This window comes from Patagioenas fasciata, chromosome 14 (assembly GCF_037038585.1).
Source record: "Patagioenas fasciata isolate bPatFas1 chromosome 14, bPatFas1.hap1, whole genome shotgun sequence".
Lineage (NCBI taxonomy): Eukaryota > Metazoa > Chordata > Aves > Columbiformes > Columbidae > Patagioenas > Patagioenas fasciata.
This window is the reverse complement of record NC_092533.1, coordinates 8,455,887-8,473,342: the sequence shown is the minus strand read 5'-3', so window position 1 is coordinate 8,473,342 and position 17,456 is coordinate 8,455,887. Positions and strand designations below refer to the sequence as shown.

Sequence of the window (17,456 nt, the reverse complement as noted above, 5' to 3'; positions counted from 1 at the left end):
CACCGGGCTGAGGGACACACCAGTGAGCAGGTCTGTAACTGCCAAGATGGGAGCGAATGAAGGATTTATTGTGGTTTCTTTCAGGACACACTCCCAGATGCCAGTGTGATGCTCGGGCCGGGCTTATCTCAGATTTGGCTCTGGAGGGCGGCAATCGTTCCTGGGCTGGGCTTAGAGCCCTCTCGAGCTCCCAGCCCATGTTCTGCCAGCCTGGGTGTGCTGTCCCCAGATACTTTGCTAAATGCACCAAAAATCTCCCCACAAACTGATATGGCAGCAGCACCCCCTTGAATGAACTCCAAACCTCACCTTAAATTCAAACCTCAGCATGGTGAAAGAAGGGCAGGAATGGAAACTTAAATATTATTGTCTTGGTAGATGAGGAGGGGGAAAAAAAAAATTAAAATGTATTTTGGCAGTTTTCCACATCAGTTTTCCCATTTCCCTCCCTCGTGCACTTTCTGCAGCAGCAATCTCTCCTTTCCCGAAATGCCGAGCAATCCCAGTACTAAACTAATCAATATTAATAGCGATGGGCTGGGGCGGGGGGAGGAGAGGAGGGATTACCCTGACCTTTTTCAACTCACACTGCCTCAGACAGCCACCAAGCAGCTGAGGAGGGAGCAGCCAGACGGTAATGCCATGTGGTTTTAGTAGCTTTTCTTTTTAATATTTTTCTTTTTTTTTGCTGGGAATATTTACTTCTGTTGTCTCAGTGCAGATAGCAATGAAATCTGATTGTCTTCAGGAAGGAAAAAATATAATTATATCAGCCATCTCTGGTCCAAACCTCGCCTTGACGGGAAACTCCGCTGAAATGAGGGGAGTAACGCCCAGGCTGGATTTTAACTTGAATTTCTATTATTAACAGGAATTGGATTAGGGAATTTTTGACAGGTGAATTGTTGAATGCCTGTGTACTTTGTTGATTTCTCTTATAATAGAATATAATCAAACCCATTGAGCCTGCGACTTGGATATCGAGTGCGAGAGCAAACAAAGGGCTGGGTGAACCGGTCCTCTATTGTTAAGCACAAGTGTCCACAGCAGCTCATCCAGATACAGGGGTATGTACGCACTCAGGACAGGGCACCCAGAATTAAAGACAAATCCTATTAATTAAAACAAGATAATGATTGAAGCTCTTTGGTCATATTGAATTTGGGGTTTATTGTACATGTTGTGGTTAGCAGCATTCCTGAAAATAGAGGCTTATTAGAGAATTATTGGCAATTAATGCATTGTCTTTTCTTTACTGAGATATTCTTGCTTCCATGTGCAAAATGTGATTTTTGGAAATTGAGTCTGAAAAACCCAGATAAATTTCTGTTTATGCCTTTCTTGTTCATTCTGAAAGATCCAAGCTTCAGGAAGAGGTCCCGGACTGAGGTGTTAGATTTGGGGGGGTTTTTTGAATAAACATTTTGATGGTATTTTCATATTTTTCCTTCCAAGCAGAAAATGCTTTGCAGATGGCTGAAATCACAGCACTAGCTGATGAAGCCACGGCTGTGTTTTTCCTTTCTTTGTCAGGACCCATCATGTCTGACAAACCAGATTTTGCAGAAATTGAAACATTTGACAAAACCAAGCTGAAGAAGACAGAAACCAGAGAGAAAAATCCATTGCCCACTAAAGAAAGTAAGTGCTTAGGAGGCTATTTCAACTAAATCTGTATTGCAGTTCATATGCAAAATGAATCCTAATCATAGGATTACAGGCTCAAACTCATCCGTGACTTTAACTGGGGATAATACTAAGACTTGTACTCTGTGCTGGGCTTCCAAGGATACGAGGAGTTCTAACCGATGGTGCGTTTTGTCTGAAGAATCCTTTCTGATGAGATTGCTCTTGCTTCTGCTAAAAGCAAGACCAGTTTTGCCACTGGCTGCAGGTGACAGGATCAAACCGTTTGTAATTACCACGCTACCGGCCTCTTCGGAGGCACAGACGCGCAGGGAACCCTGGCACATCCCTGGCAGCATCCCCAGAAGGTGCCTGGGCTTGAGGTGCAACGTGTTATGAGGAAGATGAGCTGCTGCCCCCCTCTGGTACCTGCTGTCAGCCCTGGCCAGAAGAGCTCCAGGCACCTTCTCTGGGAATAAGGCTGCAAGAGAAACCCATCATCGTCCTCACCTAACAGGCAATCTTCCTTAGCAAAGCGCCCCTGGGCTTTTCTCATGCAAGGTCATCTCCCATACACACGCTGTGCACCGGCAGCCAGGTGAGGGTGGTGATTCACATCCAAATTTGGATGTCAAAACGGCATTTCTCTGCATTTGGACCAGACATTGTGAGTGGTTTCCTCCAGAAGAGTCTGGATGTGTCCATAGTGGTAGCCGTGGATACACGCTGTTCCTCAACATAAGATGCTTGGTTTTTTCCCTGTTGTATTATCCCTACCAACGCTAAAGCTGTAAATACAAGGGGAGATATGCACATCATGAGCTGCTCCCTACTAGCTGTGCAGACCTGGGAACGGGTTGGCATTTCGAGGGTGGCCAAAGAAAGCAAGTGGGGACTTACCCTCCCTGGCTTTAAGAATGGCCATAGAAATCTGTATCCTGCAGGATCATTATAATGTTTATTGATGATGTTTTTGTTTCCTCTGTTTCTCTGGCAGCTATCGAACAGGAAAAGCAAAGTGAAAATACAGCCTGATAGTAAAATTGAAGATGTGGCTGCTGCTTCTTCAGTGGGGTTTTGGATTCCAAGTTTGGTTGTTTTGTTCTGTTCCCCCCATCCCATGTTTGTGTCCCATTTATTTTAGCAAACATTTGCTCCTTAATGTTCCCCAGGGAAGAAGTTTGGTTTGTGTTTGTTGAACAAGATACTATGTATTTGTATTCTTAAAACTGTAATTCCAAGTTCTGTATCAACCCCATTACTTGCCAAAATAAGCAATTTGCAGAATCATTGTTTTTCTAAACCTCACAATAAACAGGTCTCTTCTGATCAGCTGTCTTTGAGCCTTGCAGAAATAGGGTTTACACTACAGCTCTTACTGACATCTTTCTCACTTTGCATTGCTGCAGCATCTAGAGATCACAGCCAGGTTGGGAAGAGTTACCCCAGTCCCCCAGGGTCCCCCTGGCCGCACACAGCACCCCTCCATCAGCCCCCAGGTACCCCCGACTGCCTTCGCAGCAGCTTGGAGACTTCACTCCCGTTCCCTGTCTCACTCACTCAAGTGTTTCACGGGAGCTCTGAGGGACAAATTTTGCATGCTAATAGCTCCCAAGCTTTTAAACCCCCAGCCTGACAACAGATGTGAATTAGATAGGAAGCTGCTAGCCTGCTTCAGTAGTGTCCAACAGCAGGTTAGAGGTCTCACAGACAAGTACCAGCTTACAAATTCCACACAAAATTGGTGGTTGGGCTGAGGAAATACTTAAATTAGCATTCTAGATAGGAGAAGGACTGCAGCATCTTCTCCACAGCTTTTTCCTCTCTTTAGCCTGCTGAGATCTGATCAACCTCGGGACAACCACAGCACACACAGCTTTTGCCCCACCTGATATCAAGCAATATAGGAATGTGGAAAGGTATTCAGGGGGCAGAAAGAATAAAAAACATGATTGCACTGATTTTCTGGGATGAGAGATCTTCAGCAGCACAGGGGTGTAGGACACAAACCTTCAAATCAAGCAAAGTCTCCCTAAATCTCCATTACTGGTGGTGCAATAACATTCTCACTGGTGTGCAAAGAGCTTGGCAAAAATAGACTCTGGTACCAGCTCAGGCAACTCTCAATTACACAGTATCACATTATCTCTGGAATTAATTTGCAATCATATTAGGAAAACAAGTGCTTACTCTGGGAAGATGAACTGCTGTCCCTGGAGCTTCGGTTTGATTCTACTTGTGCTGGGATACAGGAATAATTCTGTGTACTTTGACAGGGTTACTATGGGCTTATACCTGTGTAAGGCAAAGCAGAAACCAGGCTATGGGCTTCAGAAAATAAAAATGAATGGTTGGGGTGGCTTTTAGAAAGCTCTCATCTGCTTAAGGGTTGCTTGACACTTGACATGTAATGTGAACAGTCAGAACTGCAATTAAACAATAGCAGCATAGCCACAAAATGGGTGACTTCTGGTGGCAGCAAAAAGTAAACAGAGGTGGCCAAGGGAAAACAAACGGCATGTAGGACTAGTGATTTCAGTTAGAGCTTCATAAATGTCAGGGGTATGCAAAGGGCCAAGACAGCTACTGTTCATCAGCTTAATATTGCTGTTTTCCTTTCATGACCAAATTGGGGTTTTTTCGTGCATATTCTCCTTTGAGGACCTCATTCCCCTTAGCACCTGACTCTAAGGGCATTTTTTAGGGTCTGCTGAATTTATTAATACTTGTTTTTATCTAAAAGGCGAAGAATGTGAAAGGTTGAGCAACAAGGAAAAAAGTGCTATTTTCTTTGTGAATCTTGCCCTCCCCTCATCCCCTGCACACTTCGGGCTCAAAGAGCCTCTGACTTCATTTAAATATCTGCTTTGATGACAGTTCCTTCATGGAGAAAGCCTTCAGAGATAGCACTCAGAGCAACAACACCTACTGGAAACTCGTAGTTCATACCATTCAAACAGGTTACCAGTTACTTTTCCCCAGGATGATTTTTAAGCATCCTATTGCACTCAGCAGGTAAGTCCACAGACTAGACTTCCTCCTTGTTTGTGCCAGGAGACGGCGTTTTATTGCACAGGATAATCCCCCTCCTTCTCTGCCAGCTCAGAGCGCCTGCCAGCTCACTCAGCACAATACATTGTAAGTCACCAAAACCTCTTTGGCACAACCAAGCTGGTGTCTTCACCCCCAAGTTCTCCCAGAAACTCAAGGCTGTGTCCTCAAGCCGGCACTTCATGAGCAGAAGGGAAGGAAGAATACAGAGATATTCTCCTCTCATGTTTGCACAGATACAAAGGATAAGCAGCGTGGCTCTAAGGAGCGATGCGAGAGATCAGAGCACTGTCTACAGCTCTGGAGGTATCAAATTTGTCCAAGCACTTGGCTTGGAGCTGCTCCTGGTGCCGCTGCAGGGCTCACTCCACCCTGTGAGACCTTCTCCTGATTTAACCATTTACATTCAATGCCTGACACTGTAAATCGAACGTCTCAGCACTTTTGTTTATGTTGCACCCACTGGAAAGACTGCGTAGATGAGAAAATCCTTAGCCAAGTTCCCCACTCTGGATCTGACTGCAAGAGCTGTCGAGCTACAGCGGAGAACAAAGCAGCTGCACACTGGGGAAAAACTGCTGAGCTTGCAGGCCAGATCTTCCCGCCCTTCACCCACCTGCCCCAGGTGAAACACAGCTTTGGGGACAGTTTCTTTCACAATTAGGAGTTAGGAGAGGCTTAAAGTGTAGCTACAGTACCCTGATTTGGGAAGGGTCCTTCTCTGCTGCTCTGTGAAACCACCTCAGCAGCTGGATCAGGAGATTAAAATTTGTCAAGAGCAGGGACAAGTCTGGCTCCCTGTTACCTCAATCAAAGAGCATTACAGCCCTTATCTGGGAACACAGACCGAGAATCTGCTCATCATTTAAGGCCAAAACAGTGGATTTTCATCTTTCCAGTCATTATACTAAGGAAATATTTGTTCCTGCAATTGAAAGGGAGCTACAAAAGAAGCCAAACCAAACACCTTGCCCACCCTTAGGAAACACCTTCTGGGTGGTAACCTGCTCCTGACCTTCACTCCCAGGAAGAGCATCCTCCAGCACCGAGACTCCACCTGCTCAAGGAACCAGGGTAGGCAGCTGAGCTGCAGACAACTTCATCAGCAAACTCAACCAGCTCCAGGTGGGAAATTTAAATATTTTTGCTGATTAGCAACAGCCCTTTGCTGTTTTGGTAATGAGACATTACCTCGCAACTCCTCCAAAGGATAAACACCCTCCATTATAATCCAGTTACAGTAAAAATACTCATTATGTGATGCCCATTTTCTTGGCATCACCACAAAGACAACCTGTGAGTCACCTCTGGTTGTGCTGCAGTCATAGTGAGCCCCAACTGAGCATAGCAAATCTACATTCCGTTTGTTATTATACAAAATGTATTTGATTTAATAAACCTCTTTTGGCAGGTGTTGGATAACAATGAAAACCATGGAGGCAATCCCTGAACATAGCTCTCCTAAGAAAAGAACACGTGTGTTGTGTCTCAGAGCCCAGCTAAAACCCCCTGAAGTTCCTGCTGATCCCAGCTCAGATAACACAGACTGACACCCAAAACGTGTGTGGGGTTTTTTTCCCAAATATTTTTGGAGTTCTTTCTTATTTGGGTGATTAGCCCTGTGGCTGCTGAGGCATCCCGCATCAGATCTTTAGGTCCAGCTCTGCAGCAACAAGGGCAATCAGCTTTAGCCAGGTGGCTGGCTTTCCACAACAAAAGCTGAGATGCCCATGCAAGGCCAAGGCTGGAGATGTCTCAGCTTTGGGGAAACACCTTTCTGTGTTTCTGCTCTGTTGCTGGTGGTGCTTCACATCAGAGGCCTCTCTTGCTAGAAGAAAGGGGAAATAAACAGGGGGAGATGCGAGGGAATGAGGACTCTGACCAAGCTCAGTGGGATTTGGGAAGGAGGACGTTGTGGGGCCAGGAATGGAGCTGGGGAGGTGCCCACAGCAGCAGGAACTTGAGGCAGAAGATGCCAGAGTGGTTCTCATGCCTCTGCCCAGCTCTCCCCTTCCTTTCCCAAAAACAGAGGGTGAAAACAATAATCTTTTTGAAAGCGCTAACCTCCTGTGCCAAGCTGGGGGAGCCTCCCACCCCGCACACAGGCAGACAAAGCCGCCGTGTCCTCCCAGTGCTGGGCACGGGCAGCCAGCCCCGGCCGCTCCACCTGCCCCTGCCCAGTGGGTCCATGGGTCATCCCAACCCGGTCCTGGGCACCGAGATGTGTCCCAGCAGCAAAACCCGCTCAGTGCTGAACATGAAACACGGCGCGGGGACGCTGGGGCTCAACCAGAGAATGTGGGAGTAGGGGGGTGTGTGCATGTGTTTCTCCAGCTCCAACCCGACACCGCTCAAACCGACAGCAGGGTAAGCTCCCGTTTCGTCTTCTGCAGCGGGTGTCTGTGTTGGGAAAGGGGCCCAGTGCGCTTTCTGTCTTGTGAGAAGAGCTGGCTGGGGAAGGAACAGTTGCTGGGGATGGTTCACGCACATCGTGTATGCTGTGCTGACAACAACTCTTGACAGCTCCCACCATCAGTTGCAAATCTCCCAATGCTTCATATTTGCTTTGAGGCCCAACTCCAGGATTCATTCGATTCATGGGGAAACAGGAAAACAGGGAGCGGAGTGGGGAGCAAAAGGGTATTTCCAGCCGCTGTGGTCGAAGAGACACATGAAAATGGGGTCTTTTAGTGCTCCGGCAGTAGGCACTGAATGAAGAGAATGAGATTTTTAAAAACAATCTCAGGAATTTTAAGCTGGACTCATGAATTTAGAGGCCAGTTCAGTATTGAAATGTTTGGATTTGGTGAAGTTCCAACAAGCAGGGAAGAAAAAAATGATATGTGACTCCAAGTGGGTGTTTGCAAACAGCATCTTGTTTGGGAAAAATAACCACTTTTAGTCTGCTTTGTTTTCTCATGATGCTGGAAATAATTCTCCCACTCAGAGGGAAGAATTGGATTTTTCTTTTTCTTCCTCATCATGGGAGCTAAACCAGGTCATGCCTGACCAGGGATGGCCCGGTCCCATCCCTTCCCATCCCTGCTAGCACCAGAGCCACCACCTTGAAGTGTCAAAGAAACACACGTGTGGGTCCTATATCACATGCTTCATTTAGCAATGAGGAACTCAGCCATGAGATGAGCTGGGCAAAGGCACAGCCCTCTGGGGCCAAGCAAGGCTGACCTGGGGCAGCAGCATCGCTCCTGGGACCCTTATCTCCAGGGAGCAGGAGCAGCAATAGCTAATAGTGCTGTAATAGCTCCATAGCAGCTTTATCATAGCTCCAGCCTCCCCACCACTCCTCCTGACTTGTACCATTTTATTTCTGTCCTGTCCAGACTCCTACTTCAATGGAAACTGAGTAACTGGAGCCTGCAGTGCTGCTTTGTGCCAGCTTTGGCCATCAACCACCGTGCCCCAGCTCCAGCGTGGACCTCACTGGGTACCAGCAAGGGTGGAAAGGAGCAAGGGTGTTCAGAGGGAGGAGGCATCAAACAACTTTTGTGCCAGCTGCAGTTCTCCCATGTTGGCAGACATCCCCGGTAGTGCTAATGACTTTGGTGGCATTAATCCAGATGAAACGGTGGCAGCTAAAATGGTATCAGCTTGAGTGCAGGAAGGCTGTGGGTGCTGCTGGAGGATTGCTCTTGCCCACCCAGTGCTCTTCCTATCTTGGTCATGTAGCAAAGGGAGGTGTTTGCTCAGTGGAGGGCTTCAGAGTGGGGGAAACCTGGAGGAAACTGCTCCCAGCAGGAGGCGAGTGAGTATTGCCATGACCACACAGCAAACACAGGCCTGCCCAGATATTCCCCAGCCTTGGGCCAGCCCCAGAGTGGCACAGCACAGCATGGCACGGCACAGCACAAGCATCGCACTGCATGGCACAAAATGGCACAGCCTAGCACAGCATGTGGCACGGCATGGCACAGCGCTCCCTCCCATGGACATGCCAACCCACTTGGGTCCACGCTGGCACCACCTCTTCTGACACACCCAGCTGAACGTCCTCATGTCTCTGTTTTAACACACCCCGGCACCATTTTATTATCCCGTTGCTTTAACATCCCAAGCTCAACGTGCGAGACCGGGGCTCCAATTGAAATTTTATTTCTCTTTTAATGTGTTTCAAAAATACTCCAGGGAATTGGAAACATCATGACTCCAGTGTGGCTGTACCAGCGGCAGGAATCTGCCTTCCCATTCACAATAGATCAATGAAGAATAGTTCAAACAGGAGCTGCCTCGACATGAGCACCGGCTCCTCGTGACACTGACCCCGGCTTTGTTTATTCTCTATCTGTACAAAGCACTAATAAAGCTCTGATGTATCTGCTTTTCTAAACTTTATGTCTGAAGCATTCAGAGGTGCCTGGCTAAGGTGAAATAAAAGAGGTTAACCTAAAATACCACTCAGTATTCAGAACAGGCTAAAGAATATAAATCCCAGAGCCATGCTCGAATGACAGGGATGCTATTTCTCTGTGTAACGCTGGCATAAATACACAAACTGGCAACACCCATCAGTGGCTTTGGTCTCTGCATCAGTGTGCACCGAGTCCCTGGGGAGGGGTCCTGCTTCAGGGGACAGTGCCATGCTCAGACCACTCAGAAAGGCAATTTATTGAGACTCGAGATTAACCCCCTGGGGCGCTGCTAAGCCGTGCACAAGCCAAGTAGGACCTGAAGCACCAACAGGAGCAGGGCCAGGTGTCCCTGCAGGCACTCGGTGCCTGCAGCTGGACCTGCCAGCGCTCAGGACCAGCAACACCCCACTTACCCCACCATTAATATATATTAACGACGGTAACCAAATCCCCCCAATTTAAGTGAGGTGCACTGCCAGGGTGGATTTAGGAAACTTATGCTCCAGGCTTGTTCCTGCCTCTCCCCTTGAGCAAGTGCCATCATCTCATTACACTTTGGCAATGTAAGAGATGCCTGGGCAGCCTCCCTCCTGCTCACGCAGGCAGCAGAAGTGCAGTGCAATGCAGAGTCCCTGAATATGGTCTCCGTTATTTCACAATAGTTGCATCCAGACAAGCTTTCCTGTTCCTGAAAGGGCATTTTGCTAAAACACAGCTCCTCCTTGCACCGAGCATGGCCAGACGAACCACAGAGCCACTATGTAGATACTTTTTATTATCCATGCAGCCTGAAAAAGCCAGGGATGGGGCAGCCAACATGAGCAACAAGCACCAAAAAGTCACTGGAGGTAATTCTGGCTTTTATCCCGGCTCCTGCCTGAGCTGCTCAGGTCGAAGGGTACTCTGCAAAGCCTGTCCCAGCCACACATGTCCATTAGCCACCCAAGTGCCACTGGATGTGGCTGGGACGGGTGTGTGGTGCGGGGATGTCCCACAGGGGGGAGCCTTGTCACCAGCCCAGGGGACACTGCCTGGGGTGTACTGCCATGGGGACACTGCCAGGGAACGCTGCCCCCGGGATCCCCACCAACCGCTGCACCGTTGGGTTTGATCCAGCACTGTCTGTCTTGCACCATTTCCACCCTCTCTGAATTAATGGATGCAAAACGTCCTGTCTTCATCCTCGAGGCACCGGGCAAAGCTCCCTCTAAAACTATTCACAGTTCAGGCTTTCAGGGGGGGAATATGATCAAGGAAATCTGTTTTCAAAGGGTGTCACTGGGAAAAAAAAAAATCAGCCTATGGAAGGTCATAACAGGTCTCTGTGCCCGAAGGATGCTGACAAGCTGGACCGGTGAGCTGGATCCCCACCTTATGGCTTCCTATCAAGTCAAATTTAAACAATATAGTAAAGGCTTAAAACTGGTTTAGTAAAGCCAGAGACCTTGTCACGAGTTGTCACCTCACGCTGAACTCAGGTAACACTAGAGATCTCTCCTCCCACCTCAAAGATTAATAAATGCATGGCACTGCCTTCACCCTCAGACTGATTAAAGCATCTATACAAATACGACATCAATGCCCTGCTCCATTAAGAAATTAAAATACATAGCTTGACGCCTGTGAAAAGACAGGCAGGGCAGGAAGAGCTTCCCTGGAGGGAATAGAACAAATTGCTGGAGCCACAGCGGGCACACGGGGGGATCGAGTCCCCACGAAGCACAGCTTCCACACCGCCTTCTTGGGGCAAAGCAAGTGTCAGAAGCAAGTTTTCTCCTCACTTTGTTTTTCCGAGCAAGATTCAAAGTGTTTTTACAGTTACTCCTTGGCCCAGGATCCCCCCAGAGGAAACCTCAACTTTGTGCACTCAGAATCACTCCTGTCCAAAGAAATAAAAAGGAGTTTTAAGAATATTTGTAGCTCAAATCACCGTTTTAATCTGTGAGCCTCAACACGTCCCACACTTGGTGTGCCAGACACAGCCAGCACCAACACACGTGTCCCCAGCTCAGAAACTAAGATCTTTGGACTTAATCTGTTCCCCATGACATGGAGTGGATGAGGGGCAAGAGGGGTGACAGAGACACAGCCGCAAAGGGACAGTGCGAGGAACCACACTGAGAAAGGCTGGGGAGCACCACATGAGCCAGCTTGTAATCAGTTAATTTAACTTGAGTTTGGCCGGGAATGATTAAGAAGGAGGTGATAATTTCCCTCGGTATCAAGTGCCCAATCTCTTCCTGGACAGGCTTTTATCTGCTGAGGTGACACATTGCCAGGACAGAGATCTGCTCCCTGCATGCAGATGCCAGGCAGTAACCTATCTGCTGCACTAACACCGTTTTGCATGACACTTCCTTTAAAGAAGGAGAGAAAAACAAAACACTTGTCCTTGCTTTATAATGCTGTAGTGTAAACAGCCCTGTAGGCTTTGAAGGACACACCTAAAGGAGGCAGGTGAGGTGAGGCTGATCAGGTCACGGAACTGCCTCTCCAGGGCAGACCAGGTGACCGAGTCCTCTGGAGAGTTGCTGAAATCTGGAGGTTGATCTAAACTGGTATGTTTTTCTCTGCCCTGCTTTTCGGGGCAGCTCAAGACATGGCAGGACCAAGTTTCAGATGCTTCATTGCCTAAAAGTAGCTTGGCATCATTTTTGGATGCGGTGGAGTCAGAGGCATGGAGCGGCTGCTGGGATTTAGGAAAATAGCTAGGAGGGAACAAGAGCCCCACAACAGCCCTTTTCCAGGGTTAAATGCTCAGTGAGGAAAAGTTTCACTCAGCTGGGAGAGCTGGGGCCAGGAGACGTGACCTCCCTCGGCAGCACAGAGGGGACACCGCTGCCTGTGCCTCTGCAGAGGGACATGCCAGAGCTTTTAGCGAGACATTTGACTCTGCAGACTCATCTGCTACTTGCCCCATGCTGGGAGGGCAAGGCCTGTGGGAGTCTGTAAATGGCTGAGGACAGGGAGATGGAGGCTTAGGAGGAGAGTGGGGAAGTGACTGGAGTAAGAAGACAGTGGAAAACTAAAACTTTAAAACACACAATGCAAAACTGAGGGGAAGGAAGGAAGGAAGGAGAAGAAATGCCCTTTATCTGCTTGCCAGTGAAATAGCCTTGTTCTCCCCATGAGCACCATCCCAGTTTGGCTCTGGGGCTGAGGTCGCTGTCTTGAATGCTCGTGTGAGCTTCTGCTTCAGCAGACATGCAGCAGTGCCCGCAGCCTTCCCCCGCAACCTGGCGGGAGGCTGCAGCCTTCCCAGCCCATCCCGGCCAGAAATCCCGCTGGGCTCCAGGCCGCGGTGCCAGGGGACGGCTGCTGGGATCCAGGGCTGGCAGTGCCGCTGGGAACCCAGGCATCCACAAGTGACCTTCCCCAGGGAAACAGGCACTGCTGCTCACAGGACAAACACCCACCTCCAGCTGCTGCCCCGCTGGGTGGGGGAGATGCTGATGGGGCTGGAGGGACCCCAACCCATCGCCCATCCTGTCCCCCCCCGCCATGGCAGGTCTATGCTCACCCATCTCATTCCTGACACGCGGTGAGCCTGCAGCAAATTAAATCTCCCCCTTGAGCCTCTTGCTCTACTGCTTGCTGATGGAAAAAAAAAAAGGCTTTTCCTCCCTCATTTGCTCCATCTTCTCTTTATAGCCTAAACCCAGTGTCCTGTGCACACATGCCTGAGAGCTCTGCAATGCTCTGGAGCCATTTCTAGGACCCCCATCAGGCCATTCCACTCTTCCCAAATCACCTTGACAGCCCTTGCTGGGACACGTCCGTGTCCTCAGCCAGCTTGTGGCTGGAAAAATCAGAATTTGCTTCTAAACCTAAATTTTTTGCCTTCTGAAACCGAAAGACATGAAGCCCAAACTGTACAACTTGGAGCCTCCTGTGGTCCTAGGTTTGGCATCCTGATGGTCCTGTACTCTATTTCAGGGTGTGTTTCCTTCAATAGCAAATCAGGATTAAAAATTAGACAGAAAACTGGTTGCATTGGTACAACTGAGTGGGGACAAACTGCTGCAGGGAGGCAGGAACTCCTTGAAATAATTTTGTCCCTAGGAAAGCACACCTAAACCATCACAGTGGGATGTTTTAACTCAGTTTTCAGTGAACATCAGGCCTTTTCTAACTACGTGCTAAAATAGGAATGAAGAGGACTGAACTTATGGGATAGGTGTGACATAAAACCTGATGTCAGCTTCACCACCATCCTCAATTACCATTCATTGATCCAAACATTTGCTATACGGGCAAAACTCCCACCAGTGCTGCCGGTCCAGGGCTGGGGTCCTGCTGGCATTCACTCCTTCTGGGAGCCGCAGCAGCCCACAAGAGACTGCGCAGCAGGCAGAGCAACAGGGACCTCTTTTCCCCAACACACAAAGGTTAAATGTCGGGAAGGCTGCAAAAAAACCCCAGTTTCTGCATAGAGCTGAGCATGCAGGAAGATCTCCCCATGGCTGCAGCCCTCCACGATGGAGTATTTTGAAGCAAAGTGACCTGTCCCCTTTGCTGAGTGGCTGGCTGTGTACAGAGCAAGGATGTGGCATCACTCAGGCGGCTTCCTAGGGTGAGTGGTGCAGGAGAGCACCATAAAACATCCTCCACCTTGCTAGCGAGGGGGTGGCTTTCTAATTACCCAGGTGGATTTTTATTGTAACAAAGCCAGCAATGCAGGATTTGACGCCAGGGGTCTGAATGTGTCACCTGCCGAGGGCAATTTAGCAAGTGGTCTGTGCTTTATTCTCCTGTTGTCCACAGCCGTGGGACCCACTGCCTGGCAGAGTGTGCGGGACTTGTATAAACTGATTTATCTCATATTCTCTTAACACCCATATTCTGATGTGAAGAGGGTTTTATGGGCATATGGATCTGTCTATACTATTACTGTCTCATGGCTTGGGGCAGATAGTAATACCACATATTTTAGGACACTGATCATCCTGTGAAAAGCACTGGCCCTTTGGTCACATAGCAAGAAAATAAGAAACAAAGCATCAACATTTCATTAGTAAAGCCACGGGGCTCCAGCTGACACTCAGGACACCGCTTTCCAAACACCCTGCCCTGCAACAGCACGTGCAGCCACCACACAGGCGGCTCTTGGCTGACCTTGAGGTCCAAGGTTGTCCAGAACAACCAACAGTTTTCTGCATAACCAGGTAAATTCAACAGAACTTTCCTTTCAGATTTTTTTTCCTCCCATCCAAGACTAAACCAAAAGCAAGTTTCTAGGCAGTGGGAAAAAACAGAGAGAAACTCCTTTGGCATTGTTTCACAGATGGGATCTACGGCTTTTCCCACGGGTGATGGAGAAGCACCCAGCCCCGCTGCAGCCCGCCGAGCCCGGCTGGGCTTCGCCCGCACATGCCCTGCGACGTACGCAGCAAAGCACCGAAATCAGCTGCTGAACAGCTGCACCCAGTCCAGCTCTAACGCTGATTTACCCTGAGATCTCAAGACCGCCTGGCTCTGTGCCTCAGTTTACCCAACTGTAAAACAGAGACAGCTATATTTAATCTCTTTTACTGCAAAAACATGGCATGAAACACCCTGTAAATGCAAACTTGATCAAGACAGCAAGGCCACGCTTTTGCATAAGGTGGGAAGGTTCTGCAGTGATAAACTGGGAATGTCCCAATCCCAACTGGTGTGCCAGGCTGGATAACCTCGCTAAAGCACTGGCTGCCGCTCGCCCAGACCAAGCTGTAAATGTGGAAGAACAACTGCAGCAGTGTGGGAAGGCTTGTCCCAACATGCTGCTTTTTTTGCTGACAACTAGCGTTAAGTGACAACGTTACAAGTGACTTTTAAGATCCCTGTGACTTTAATTGGAAAGGACATCTTTAATAACCCAGGCAAATAGCTGTGTGATCCTGCCAACTGCAGCGACTGCTCGCGGCAGAGCTTCACACCCAGAGACGCTGTTACTCCTCTGGCATGTGATAGGAATATCATGTGTGAACTGACATAGCAGACACACAAGCATTTTTCTAGCTGTACAAGCTCTCTTAGATAAAAAAAACCCAAACAAACCAAAAATCAGTATGCCCCCAGAGACAGCCAGAAACAAACCCCAAAATGACCTGCATGCATATAGAAAATGCACAGCAGATTTCCCAACTGTATGCATAGGCTTTAATCAATGAACTTCACTGATACATGGGAAACATTTTATTCCCAGTAATGGTCCTTTGACAGCTCTAACAAGTAGGATCTGTTCGGGATGGTAATGATTAAAATGCTGACTCACGGAGGGTTTTGCCATGCTGGCGGGACTACACCAGCTTTGTGCTCACTTGGAAGGTATTTTGCATCCCTACTTTTCAACTAGTCTGCAATTTTAATCCTCTGGCTGCAAACAGTTGTTTGCAGCTTTGCCCAGCTGACTCCAGGTTTCCCTTCCGGAGGGTCTGGAGGAACAGGGTGCTGAGGCTTCTCCTCTCGCTCACTAACGGGCAGCAAGACAGGGAAAACCCCTGTGTTTCTGCAGCCATGAATGGCGAGGAGCTCATCTGCCTGCTCCTGGGAAGCGGGGAGAGAAGCAACAGTCCCCCAGCAGCTGGGAGCTGAGCCGACAGAGCTGCGCTTCAGACAGCCAGCACTGGCATGCATAAAACCATCGGGCAGGCTGCTGGCTTGGCAACGTTCTCATGCATTTCATGGCGAGACGTCAAAGTACAAGGTGTTTCAGAAAGATGGACACAATTTCACGATGGCAACGTGTTACCGTTACACAAAAATTTACAAGCGGTTTAATGATTTATCGAGTTTTACTAACCTTTTTATAAATGCTCTATGTTCCCCCCTCACCTGCTGCACAGACAACATCAAGACGATAGTTGAATTTGTATATAGTGATTTCAAATTGGGTCCATCTTTTTGAAACACCCTGACCTTTGCAAACATCTTTTAAGATGTGGCCTCTTGCCTGCCCGCAGTGCTACTCATGCAGCTGCTCTCCTGGGGTGTAAAGGTGGGTTTTAGCCTCACGTGGCCCCTTTCATTCATAGCACAGCCCCCTAGGTGCCACAAGCAGCCCCATTCCCTTGAACCTCACATTTGCAGCCCCTTCCCAAGCCACCCGGCAGCAGCACTGATTGACACCAGGAGACAGGGTGTCCCCAGGAGTCAAGAGGAGAGCTGGGAGGAGGAGGAGGAGGAGGGCGGCACATCTGTCCTGCCTCGCAGCCAGCGCAGGCAGATGCTGCAGCCCTGTGCCATGGGGCAGTGCCTGGCAGAGCCAGCAGACTGCTTGGCAATGCTGGCATGGCACTGCTTTTGGGCTAAGCACCCGCACTGCCCCACTCAGCAGGCAGGACCCCTGCCCGAGGTGAGCCAGCCCCGCATTGGGACCATTCTGCCATAGGGAAACAGACCAAAAAGTTGAACCAAGAACACCATCTCGTGATCGCTCCATCTGTGGCATTACAGCTGTTAATGATATTGGCTGTAACTATTAAGGGGCTTTTTTGGATGTTCTCTGATAAGGATTTTCCTTTCCTGAGCCTGGCTGATGGCTCGGCAGCAGCAGAAGCCCCTCACTCCACTCCGGGGGCACGGGCAGCGCTCCTGCCTGCAGAGCCAGCCAGCAGCCCAGCTTGTGCCGCAGCAGCCTTCACCATAGGGAAATTGCTAACCCCAGAAAACTGTTCCCCTAATTACAGTGTTGGAGCATGGAGCAAACCACATAAATGATTCACAGAGTGTTCCCAAGCTGCAGCCGCGTAAATTAGAGATATTTCCAAACACTCCCGAGCTGTGCACACTGTTATCAGGATGGAAATACAGAAAATTTCATCATAAAGAGGCGACGAGGGAAAAAAGCCCTGCCGTTAAATGCATCTCTTCAAATCAAGAAGACCTGGGGGGGTCTGTTCCTTACAGATCTTTACAGAACTGTTGTTAAATCTCCTCAGGGAGTTCTCATAGGAGGGAGCAGGCAGATAGCAGGGGAACTATAGAAATGTATCAGCTTGTTATTTCAGAGCCTCTGCTGGCAAGCAGAGGATGAAAAGGAAAAGGCAAGCGGACTTGAGGCCAAGAGAGAGGGATGGCTGGCCGTGGGGCAGAGAGTTAAAAGTGTCCCATTGTTAGGGAAGTTTGCTCTCCTTCAGACCATCCCGCTCCCAGGGACTCCACGCAGCCTTTTGAAGTGCAACCTTAGGCGGTTCCTTGTCACCCCATTGGAGCGGGAGCTTTTTTACCACATTAAGTCATTGGGTAACAAATGAATGGGGGGGTTTTGACTATTCACAGCTTCACCTTATAAATATCAGGGTTGGAGGTTCCTGCAGTTTTCCTCCATCCCGATAGCTCACCTTGGGGAGGAGCAGAGGGAGGCGGCCCTGCAGCACAGAGAGCTTACGGATCAGCGAAAGGGACCCATCCTCGCTCCTCGTGACAGCC

At 49.0% G+C, this 17,456-nt stretch overlaps 1 protein-coding gene across 3 annotated transcripts; it reads left to right on the top strand.

The window, feature by feature from the left end:
• The first annotated feature begins 511 nt into the window (after positions 1-511).
• Positions 512-2,955, top strand: LOC136107822 (thymosin beta-12-like). Of its 3 annotated transcripts, none has more exons than XM_065849155.2 (3): positions 512-634; positions 1,534-1,641; positions 2,624-2,955. In XM_065849155.2, the coding sequence occupies exons 2-3, from the start codon at positions 1,542-1,544 to the stop codon at positions 2,659-2,661; spliced, it is 138 nt and encodes a 45-aa protein (XP_065705227.1). In that variant the 5' UTR covers positions 512-634; positions 1,534-1,541; the 3' UTR covers positions 2,662-2,955. The 3 variants fall into 3 exon arrangements, with proteins under 3 accessions (XP_065705227.1, XP_065705228.1, XP_065705226.1); XM_065849156.2 differs by lacking the exon at positions 512-634 and adding an exon at positions 925-1,067; XM_065849154.2 differs by lacking the exon at positions 512-634 and having other exon boundaries at positions 1,458-1,641.
• Positions 2,956-17,456: the final 14,501 nt, after the last annotated feature.

Coding starts and splice junctions, on each gene's coding strand:
- LOC136107822 (XM_065849154.2), top strand. CDS start 1,473: ATGGCTGAAATCACAGCACTAGCTGATGAAGCCACGGCTGTGTTTTTC. Junction 1,642..2,623: donor TCCATTGCCCACTAAAGAAA/GTAAGTGCTTAG, acceptor TTTCTCTGGCAG/CTATCGAACAGGAAAAGCAA.